Source organism: Sinohyriopsis cumingii, chromosome 13 (assembly GCF_028554795.1).
Source record: "Sinohyriopsis cumingii isolate HCF-2022 chromosome 13, ASM2855479v2, whole genome shotgun sequence".
Classification (NCBI taxonomy): Eukaryota; Metazoa; Mollusca; class Bivalvia; order Unionida; family Unionidae; genus Sinohyriopsis; species Sinohyriopsis cumingii.
In genome coordinates, this window is record NC_142973.1 from 20647146 (window position 1) to 20659550 (window position 12405).

Genomic DNA, 12405 nt, shown 5'->3' on the forward strand with positions numbered 1-12405 from the left:
TATTCATATCGCTGCAGCATCTGCAGTGTGGCAGTTTATAGTGATGTCTAGCACTGGGGCATCATACTGCAGACATGGAATCATGTCCCACCCAGTCACATAATCCTGACACCAGGCCAACAACTCCTAACACTAATCTCTTAATGCTGAGCACAAAGTCTTTGGTATGGCTCAGCCAGGATTCAATCCCATGACCTTCCACATTTAAGGCGGACACTCTAATTACTTAAGCCACAGATGTGGTCGGAACTGTTCTGCAGTAGAAGACCTGTTTGTGCAGTTTTAATATTATCCGCCCTTTGCAAGCAGAAAAAACTAGTTTTCATATGCAAAAAAGCCCCCTTCATGGGATTGTTTGGGAGTTCCTTCATGAATATAGGAAGAAGAGAGTGTATGGGTTTGGATAATGAAATCCAGTGACTCTCGGATATGGTCTGGATCACCCATTGTTTTTGGAGATGGTTAGTCCAAATTGAAAAAAAGGGTGTAATCTGGCACCTCAAGTGGGTCACCAGAAGGTGTGGGTTGAGAGTATATCACTGATGATTGATGGAAGGCCTGGGGAAGGAGAAACTGTTTTCCTCTTTCTCCCCTCCCTGCTTGCCTGGAAAAATAAGGGCATTTGACAGCATGGTCAGGATAAAAAAAAGATAAACATGCTGTTATAGGGAATGACCACTGCAAATTCTCGTGCAACAATTGTCCCTTTTCTTGTATGTTCCATAACAGGATCATGCAGAGATAGCAGTTTGCACTGAAAGTTTAAAGGTGACACTTGTGCCTCTTGCTTTCTCACCTCTTCAATCAGATGCCCAAAACAAAGGGAGTGAAAAGAAAAACAGCACTGATCATTTGTGAATTTTTCAGCTAGCAAAAAAATCATCAGATGCTTGAAGTCAAGTAGGGAGAAAGTCAACACAATATTCCTAACTGTGACATTGCATTAAAGACTTTTCTGTGCACTTTACGAAGACAAGGTATGTTCAGAGAAAATATCTCTGAACATGATTTTTTACCAGTAGGGTGAGAAAACTGCATGCAACTGACTCTTGATAAAGAAGCTCTTATATTACAGGGTTTGTAATTGCTCCAAGAGTTGCCCAGTAATTTTTCTAATCTTGAACAATTGTAGCAAGGTTCTGAAGGATGAACTATTATTGTCATAGTCTACATCTACCATGCCATTGGTAGAGTTGACTGAAGTTGGAGGACCGCATTCTGATGGAGACAAAATCCTATCATTGCTGTGAACTAAATTCTGTCCATTGTCAGGAAATGAAGAATCATTTGGATGCATCACTATTTTTGCCCATATGTCAACATGATTGCATTTTATGGAATGCTGGTCTGGCACAGCTGGTTTAGCTCATTTGGATGGCTTCATACAAACGTAATGATGTTCACTATGAATTTTAGTGGAATGATTGGTCTGACTTATTGGTCAGCTAGATTGGCAATCAGAGATAACAGTCATGACCAATGTAAATGTACAAAGCTCATTTGTACTGATGGACTGGCTGGTCGCCAGTTGGAACGGAGTACCAAAGATGGTTTATGCCTTGCAGTCTGGCCAGCTGGTGTGGTATGGTCAGTACAGTCCACCAGCTATGCAGTATGTCTGACTAGCCAATCAGAGATAATGGACTCCTGACCATAGTAGTGATATATAACTCATTTGTACAGCTGGACTGGTCAGGATGGCATGCCCAAGACAATAGAAGTTTTGCTGGTATAGTATGCTCAGTACAGACCATCTGTCTGTACCATATAGTAAAATTGCAAATCTTCAAGTGTTGCTTGTTTTCTTAATATTGTCATGCATGTATGGAATGAATGATTACAATCCCTCATGCCTCAATGGCTTAGCCCCAGTGGGATTACAAAATGCTATTTCTACTCATCAACAACAAAGCCTTTTGAGTCATATTGATCATATGTGAGTCCATAGCCTGACTGGAATCGCCTGTGCTTTCTACATCAATACTGTATATTCTGACACTATTTCTGCATCTGCATGGGGAACGGAGAGGGCATTTCAACATCAATGAATCTAGTACATTTGTGGATACAGTATATTCTAGTTCTATTGCATCATCAGAGACTAATCAGACCAATCAACATTTCTATTGTGATCATGGATACAGTATGCAGTGACACTATTCAGCATCTTCTTGGGTGTGGGGGTATGATACCTCATCATCACCAATTAGACTTATGAATGATTGTATGGTTGTACTGTATTCATGAATACAATATGTTCTGGTGTTGTTTCTCATCTGTATGAGTGGTGGAGAGGGCATCTTGACATCACCCAACATATTAATCAAAGATCCAGATGTTAGGTGTAACTTACAATGTACTGAAGCATGCTCATTTTTGCAGCTTACACTACTGCTTGTCATCTTTGTAATTATGATGAGAAACAAACAAGTGCAGTATTGAAATTCAATAACTGGAAGCTGCAAACTTGGATATAATATTGCACTGGAATCTATTGTTACATAAACAAATCCTTTGTTCATATTGACAAACCACCCTAACACAGCATTGCCATATCATAATCTGCTTATGCTGATGTCTGGCCTTAGTACTCTGTGCTGTAATATAACCCAAATAGTCATGCTACCTGACTTGGTACAATCGACAACCTCTGAAGGCAAGAATGGGAATAACTGCAATCTACCTGACGATGGCAATTTTTTTTCTTTTTGGAAAAATGTGCCAGAAAAAAATAGTTTTGCTGAAACTTCAAAGAAAACTGAACACATCTGAAGCATAGACCGATCTGCATATATACTAAGCAAATGAAAAAAAATTCTATCTCCCTCAATGTTTTACAATTCTTGATGTTGCTGCAGCAATAACAGGAATTTGTTTGGTCCTTCAAAGAGAGCCTTTAGCGGCACCTTCAATAACACATGAACCTTCATCCAAGCATGCCAAAGACAACTGATCAAAGAAAGTCGGCAACAAACTTAAATAAAAGCATTGTTTCATTTTTCATAGTGATTGGAACATATTTATTGTGCCGTGATAGTTTCCTGTTTGCAACAATCATGCTTACAATCGCTATCAATGGTGGTTTAAAACCCAAATTAAAGTTATAATATTTTGAAACAATATATATCTGGCCATCAAGTTAAATGAAGGTGGGACATCTTGCAAGAATGTGAAACTTTTTAATTTGTTCACATGTTTCCATTTCTCGATGAATAGCCTCTTCCCCTTGGTAGCCTCGGCATCATGGTAGTTGTCTCTGGCTGACCAATATCAAGGCCAATTTAAGTACACGTACATGTAGCACATAAACAACTATACAGCTATGTGCCACTAGGATAATAATAATCAGAGTGGATTGTTTCGGAAAACATGTTTGTTGACAATGGGATATAGATCAAACAAGGACTACCATTTTTTTTATATGTACGTTTTAGTTTTGTTTTCTAACAGGATTTGACTGATACATGAATTTTCTAACAAATGATCGAATACTCGAATTCATGGATTTTTCACATGCATGTATATTATTTAACACATTGTGGAGTGTGTGTGTGTGACTTGGATTTTTAACGTAGCTTTAACAATTTTTCAGTCATATTGCTATGATGTCTGCAGTGTGGCAGTTTATAGTGATGTCTAGCACAGCAGCATCATGCCACAGACATGTAGCATGATATCCCACCCAGTCACATCCTGACACCAGACCGACCAGTCCTAACACTAACCTCTTAATCCTAAGTACCAAGCGAGGCAGCTGTTGGTACCATTTTTGTAAGTCTTTGGTATGACTTGGCTGGGGATCGAACCCACGACCTCCCGCATCTGAGGCAGATACTCAACCGGAGACCACCAGAGCGGTCAACACACTGTGGAGTGTACTACACAAACGTAAGTTGTCAATGTACAAGTGTACTTCAGACTGGTTGCCTTCATTTAATAAAAATTTCCATTTTTTTCCCTCTGCGTAAATTCTAGTCACTGATGACAGGTTATCACTTAAAAATTTCACTTGTATGCGAAATTTCAATTTATTTTCAGCCCCCCTACCCCTTACTTATGCAAACATTTGTTTATGTTGACAATATCACGTTGGTCCCGAGGATGTTGAGATAAATGGATAGTACTGTATTATGAAAATGGTAAAATATTTTGAAAATTGACGACAAAATATTGAGGTTAGCACATTTTTGGACGACAACTTTTTTAATGCCAGTGCCATCTCTGATACATATATATATATATATATATATATATATATATATATATATATATATATATATATATATACACATACATACATACATACATTACATACATACATACATATATATATCGATTGAATTAATGTTAACCACATTATCAAAATGGCATTAAAGTTGAAAAGTTGATAAGTACAGCACTTGAAAATTTCTCCAGTGAAACTGAATGTAACCAACTGAAATCTCATGACAATAATGCCAAAACAATTGCAAGAACATCAATATATAAATTTGGATGAATAAATTCAATTTATGGAAGTTGCAGAATTTAAATGCTTTGTCTGGAGAACATCTTAGCATATGGCAGTGAAAGTAAAAACTGGTTTAAGCCTGATATAATGCTAGCCACAGTGTGAGTACAAAGGGGAGTTAACCTGTAAGAATTTCTCACCTTTGTCTATATAAGCTATAGAAAGAAAGACATTTTTCCATCATTCTGGGAGGGCTTGATTCAGGAAACAAAGAATGTTTATCCTAGAGGTAATGTAATCAGGTAATGTATTTGATGGAGAAATAGTATTACAGCTCAGCTTTGTTACAATGCAGTAGCTGTAGCTGGAGCTCATAACTTCCAACCATGTTATATACAGAACTATATTATAGTGAATAATGTTATGTACCCATTCTTTATATGGTGAAAACATGTCAAAATGCTAAATAATGGAAACCATAAAGTTTTCAAATAAATGCTTTAAAAAGGAAATAGAGATATAACACTAAGCATCATGATGTTTTCTTTCAATCCATGTTGCTAACATTGGCTTAATTTTGGTTAAGGGTCCATAGTGGTACAATGCTGTATCTGGAATCAATTTATAATTAAAAAAACTAGTATGAGTGAGATCTGTAATCATCACCATCATCCTGCGAGTCAACTCTTCCATTATTTTAACTTGCTGAGTAAGAATAACTCAGCATCTGTTGACTACAAGATAAATACTTTACAGAAAAAGAATAATCTTTTTGCTCTCTCCTCATTCAGAGGCATCAGTTGGTAGAGCATTAGACTTGTAACACATAGATCACAGGTTTGATATCTACCCATGCCAGCCCAGATCGGTTGCCTTGGTGTGTCCTTGGGAAAGGCACTAGGCTGCCATTTCCTCAACCTGATGAAGCCAATAATGTGCTAAAAGCAACATTAGAACCAACAAAAAAATAATTAAAAAGTTCTCACCTGAACTTCAAAAATAAATTTTACAAATATTTGCCATGAATACATCTTTGTCCTTATCTGGGAACAAAATCAGAATAAATCATGCATAGGGAAGTCTTTCAATTTTGCTATAAACATATGATACATGTTCCTTTTCCTTGAAACTGGACACAAAATCAAAAAGCATGGTTTTACATTCACTGTAGTAATCTTACTGAGAATGGTTCCTATATCATCAGATGCAATTATATTATTTTTGAATATAATAGATTTAATACCCTTCTTCCCTTCATTAATTCCTCTTTCAACGGTCTAATATCTAATACATTTAAAAGTTACAATTTGCTTTTCAAGTAGATATTCAACTCTAATCAGAAAACAAAACCTCTGTAACAAACTAACCTGGTGGCTTCATCTAGAATTAGTATGGAAGGGTTCTTAACAAGAGCCCTGGCTATTGCAATACGTTGCTTTTGTCCCCCTGATACAGTGACCCCTCTCTCCCCTAGTACAGTGTTGTATCCATCTGGAAACTGGCGGATGAACATGTCAGCATTGGCAAGTTTTGCTGCCTCTATGACCTGCATTATGAATAATGGTGAAGTTTAATTATCAGAATACAAATGTTACCATACCTTCATTAAAAAATTTGTAAAGTTATTAAACAATACGGTGGTTAAAGCCAACTGGATTGACAACTTCTTTACCTATTCCAACATATTTTCTGATATACCATTTATAAATAAGCTAAATTTCCAAGACAATCTGCACTGGACATATTAACATTTCATCTGGGTAAAAACGTGTAAAATCTTGTATCCATTAAACACTTAGTGGAATGTGTTCGAATGAAACACTTACTGGACTGTGCTGAAATGAAACACTTGAATGTTTTGAATAGAAACACTTATTGAATGTGTTGGAATGAAATACTTATTAGAATGTGTTGGAATGAAACACTTACTGGAATGTGTTGAAATGAAACCTTACTGGAATGTGTTGGAATGAAATACTTACTGGAATGTGTTGCAATGAAATACTTACTGGAATGTGTTGCAATGAAACACTTACTGGAATGTCTTGCAATGAAATACTTACTGGAATGTGTTGCAATGAAGCCTTACTGGAATGTGTTGGTATGTAAGATATGTACAAATGAAAGGGACCTAATTCTAATAATTTGCAGATAAAAATAGCGAAAAACTTTACAACTGATTTATGTTAGGATGTGTCCAAAATTTAATTTACCTATGTTCACTGCTTTTCAGGATTGACAATTGTATGGCTGATATTGCATGAGCACTTTAAAATGAATAAAGGAAAATAAGTCACCAGGATTTTTATTCACATGTGCTTTTTTCTCCATTAAAAGATTTTGGCACAAACAATGTTATTTGTATTCAATAATTAATTTTGATATTTAACATAAAAATAGCTGGATAATTACAACTATTTTGAAAATTTTTGACACTTTCAATTAAGTTTTTATCTTGACTCCTGATGAACACCATTAAATATTTCAAAACATATTATCCAAAAGCAGAAACTTTTGCTGATTATACTGGCCCAGTTTTGGAAATGATTTGTGCAGAAAAATGATATACCCCTGGTTTTAAATAAGCTGCATTCATCTCCTCAGATGATTTATCTACAGCATCCAAGGATTTTACATATAAGATGTTCCAAAGACTGGGAATAACCATTATTGTATGGAAATTCTCCGGAGAATTTCAGGATTTTATAAAAATAGGAATCATTTTTTTAATTATTCTCACACAGACAGAGGTGGAAATCAAGTTCCAAAATATATTCTTATGCTGACAGAGGTGAAACACAAGTTCCAAAACATACTTTGACATAGACAGAGAGGGAACACAAGCTCCAAAACATACTTTGATGTAGACAGAGGTAGAAAACAAGTTCTGAAACAAACTTTGATGTCAATTTTGGTGAAACTAAAGTTATAGAACATACTCTGATATAAAAAGAGGTCAAATACAAGTCGTAAAACATGAAACACAAGCTCCAAAACATAGTCTGATTCAGAATGAGGTGAATACAAGTTTTGATACACACTCAGCTGCAGAAAGAGGTGGAAAACAAGTTCCAAAACATGGAACACAAGATCTAGCACAAACTCTGATGCAGACTGTGGCAGAAGACAATGAATGGAACACAAGTTCTAAAACCTCCTCTGATGCAAGTTCTAATATACATGCTTATAATGATTGAGGTGGAACACAATTTTTTGAACATCTCTGACTTTTTTGTGTCAATCATCCAGTCACAAATGTAAATTTCATTTTATAAAGAGGTATCTATATTTGTGGTTTACAAAAATGATGACATTTTCATCAGTACTTAAATCCATGGATATCGCTACGATGGGAAAAGAGAGAAACACCAACACAAGCTCCCGTCCATGCTCTCAAGCATTATTTGAAGTTTATGTGGATAAAAGTCATGAGGTACAACAGCATTTTACTATTCCAGCAAAGGATACAACCCCTCAAGCCTTACTGTCATGACTTCAGCATCTTACTGTTCCAGTAAAGGATACAACCCCTCAAGCCTTACTATCATGACTTCAGCATCTTACTGTTCCAGTAAAGGATACAACCCCTCAAGCCTTACTGTCATGACTTCAGCATCTTACTGTTCCAGTAAAGGATACAACCCCTCAAGCCTTACTGTCATGACTTCAGCATCTTACTGTTCCAGTAAAGGATACAACCCCTCAAGCCTTACTATCATGACTTCAGCTTATTCTTAAGTCTCAAACAATAAGATATGCCAAATAAAGATCTCAGCTCATGAGATAAGTGCCATCTCTGTAAGCCTTACATTCAAATGTAATGTTTGATCCAACACATAATGTGTGTACTCACTTATAAGCAGAGTCCAACTGCATACTACATAGATCCTTATCTGTCATGGCACAGTGCACCTACAGAACAAGATTTCTGTTGTTTGTTCTGCTGATTACTCCTTATGAACAACATAGAGACCCTCATCTGCTGGCACATTATGCAATGGCAGATCTGGGTCTGTGCAGTTTGCAGTTGGACTCATGAGTATATATGGTAATAGAAACTGCCGGTTGGCATGCAAGCCCAATCTTCTCACGTTTTTATCTCCATGATCTAGCTTCACAGAGAAATGAACTGAATCAGGTGAGTCCAGTGGCTGTAGACCAAATGACCACCAGGCCCAACTGAATCAGTCCAGTGGGTCCAGTGGCTGTAGACCAAATGACAACCAGGCCCAAATGAATCAGGTGAGTCCAGTGGCTGTAGACCAAATGACCACCAGGCCCAACTGATGTCAGTAATACCTTATTATATGCATGGGTTTGTGGTTTCACTGAATTTCATGGAATTTTTATCAGTAAGAAGAATTTTTAAAAAATTTTTATCCATGTATGGTCATCACAAGTTAAATGACTATCAGTTGTGCTGTTCTCATGCTAGGAACAAGTTATTTTTCATATAAGAAATTCATCCTTTCCTCCTTGACAGGTGCATGTGGTAAAGGTAGAATGCTCAGCACTTTCTCCTTCTACTACCTATTTTACTAATGTTAATGTGACTGAGGAATGTATTCAATTGAAAAAGCAAACTGTCATAAAAAAAATTAATAGATTCATAATGATCCACTTGATAAAGTGAAACAAGAGTCCCTTGAAAGGACTGATGCTCTACTGTTCATTTTTAACAACTGTCGATAAAACCATTACTGATATTCTTGAGCAATAAGATAGACAAATAATCCACTGGATAAAGATTAGCACCATAGTCATTTAGAACAAATTATATACCATTGTAGAATTTGGTGAAAACCTTATCTTGATGTGACCACCCTTAGGAGAATTAGTGACAACATATCTAATATTCTTACATTCTAATCCATGGCACCAGACTGATAATATCTAATATTTTACTCCTGATTCAAGGCATCAGATCAACCATATCTAATATCTTATCTCCTGATCCAAGGCACCAGGTCAACCATACCAAAACCTCTTACCTCCTGATCCAAAGCATCAGGTTGACCATAGTTTATATTCTTAGCTCCTGATCCATGGCATCAGGTCAACCATATCTGATATTCTTATGTCTTGATACATGGCAGCAGGTCAACCATACCTGATATTCTTCTGTCTTGATCCATGGCATTAGGTCAACCATATCTGATATACTTCTGTCCTGATCTATGGCATCAGGTCAACCATAGCTGATATTCTTCTATCCTGATCCATGGCATCAGGTCAACATATTTAATATTCTTCTGTCCTGGTCAATGTCTGACCATATATAATATTCTTACATCATGATCCATGGCATTAGGTCAACCATATAAAATACTTTTACCTCCTGATCCATTTCATCATGTCAACCATATCTAATATTCTTACGTCCAGATCTAAGTCAACAGGCTAACCATATCTAATATTCTTACATCCAGATCTAAGTCAACAGGCTAACCATATCTAATATTCTCACATCCAGATCTAAGTCAACAGGCTAACTATATCTAATATTCTTACGTCCAGATCTAAGTCAACAGGCTAACCATATATAATATTCTTATGTCCAGATCTAAGTCAACAGGCTAACCATATCTAATATTCTTACGTCCAGATCTAAGTCAACAGGCTAACCACATATAATATTCTTATGTCCAGATCTAAGTCAACAGGCTAACTATATCTAATATTCTTACGTCCAGATCTAAGTCAACAGGCTAACCATATATAATATACTTATGTCCAGATCTAAGTCAACAGGCTAACAAAATATCTAATTTTCTTACCTCCTGATCAGTGGCATCAGGTCGACCATATCTAATATTCTCCATTACTGTGGCAGCAAACAGTACTGGCTCCTGTTAAGTTAAAAAGAACTTTACAACTGAATAATTATACACTTTTACCAGGCCTTTGTAACAAGAATTTTTATTGGTTAAAATTGCATCAAGTGATGCTGAACTAAATATTAGTTTATAACACCAGAAAGTAACTACTTATGTATTTAACATGCCCTTATTGTATGTACTAACTGTTTGAAAATATAAATATAGTTCTGTTATTTATTGCTCAAGACTTGTTAATATTTTAATAAATATTTTTCACTAGATGAACTGAGCTTCATATTTTATAGGATTCAAGAAGTCAAGAAGTATGAAAATCAATTACATACTGTGTATAAAGGACTGCCACTTCACCAGGGCCATTCATTCAGTATATCATCATTTTCAAGCTTCTTGACTCCTTGAAATTTAGAAAATGTGAAATTCAATTCTTAAAAAATTTTTATTAACAAAAACTTTGCAATAAGATTTAATAAGATCTATCTCTTAACCTTGAAACAAAAATGGATTCAACAGCATGAACTTCATTGTTTATAAATACCAAGTACAGTATAGAATCAGCAAAAAATTAAAGAATAAGACAAATATCAGGTACAGTATACAAGCAGTACAAATAACAATAAAATAAATATCAGGTACAGAATACAAGCAGTACAAATAACAATAAAATAAATATCAGGTACATTATACAAGCAGTACAAATAACACAATAAAATAAATATCAGGTACAGTATACAAGCAGTACAAAGAACAATAAAATAAATATCAGGTACAGTATACAAGCAGTACAAATAACAATAAAATAAATATCAGGTACAGAATACAAGCAGAATAAATAACACAATAAAACAAATATCAGGTTCAGTATACAAGCAGTACAAATAACAATAAAATAAATATCAGGTACAGTATACATACAGTACTAATAACACAATAAAATAAATATCAGGTACAGTGTATAAGCAGTACAAATAACACAATAAAATAAATATCAGGTTCAGTATACATGCAGTACAAATTAAAGAATAAGACAAACATATGGTATAGTATACATATAATGCAAATTAGAGAATAAAAACACAATTTTGCCAAACATTTTTTTTTTCATTACAAATCCATACAAATTGTACATGATTGTTAAATGTATAAATCAAGCTATATTCTTGCTGGTAAAATGTAAACTTTACTTTGCCATTTTGTTACCTGCAAGACATGCTCATTGGGCTTTCAATCTTCAAAAATTGAAGTCAATCTCATTTTTAAAAATTTCTTCACCATAGTTGGCTATGTGTATATGTCTTTTCATGCACAGTTTGAGTGTACATAGTTGCAGGGTGAAGATCTCTTATGTTTTCAAACTATGTCTTTGGAACAAAATACCATAAAGGGTGAAGACTGACCCTGAAATCAATGTCAGCTGCATGTATTTAATTTTCTTCTTGTGCCCTGTAAGTGTGTATATGGGTTAATGGGTGGGGATCTCTACAGCTTAAAAGATGTGACATAGGGGCTATGTCCCTGGACTCTGTACACTGTAAAGCTCAGCTACATGTAATAGTTTGTTTTTCCATGCCTACTGTGTGGATATATTGTTACAGAGTGGAGATCTCAACAGTTACTAATCTCTGACCCATTGGCTAAGTCCCTGGGATACAGATGATTCCCTGAGTCAATGTCACTTGCATGTATATATTTGTCTTCCCTGCAAAGAACATGCATATAAGGAAACAGTGTGGGGATCTTAAAAGTTTCTGTAATATGACCCAGAGGCTACTTTTCTGGGGTAGGAAAAGACCAAGGGGTATACATCTCACATGTGCTGACATGTGAGTAAATGATCACAAATGCCAGTTCTCAGACACAAGTTATACACCTCTCCAGTTATTTGAAATTTATGATCATTATTTCAAGTGTTGGCACAACCTGCCATAAGATGTCACTGACCTAAGTTTTGTGTGTCAAGCTTTAACTTAAAAAGTTCAAAGGCATTACACACATACATACACCCATACATACAGACCAGCAGATGGACTGTATCATACACCCATACAAACAGACAGGCAGATGGACTGTATCATACACCCATACATACAGACAGGCAGATGGACTGTATCATACACC

At 35.6% G+C, this 12405-nt stretch overlaps 1 protein-coding gene across 2 annotated transcripts in view; it reads right to left on the bottom strand.

The window, feature by feature from the left end:
• LOC149785026 (mitochondrial potassium channel ATP-binding subunit-like) overlaps window positions 1-12405 on the bottom strand; it is a 74619-nt gene that overhangs the window by 18167 nt on the left and 44047 nt on the right. For both annotated transcript variants that reach the window (XM_089978728.1, XM_089978729.1), the window contains 2 exons: window positions 10228-10299; window positions 5818-5996 (listed from right to left, as the gene is read on the bottom strand). In XM_089978728.1, the coding sequence (XP_089834854.1) occupies window positions 5818-5996; window positions 10228-10299 (251 nt within the window). The remainder of the gene's footprint in view (window positions 1-5817; window positions 5997-10227; window positions 10300-12405) is intronic.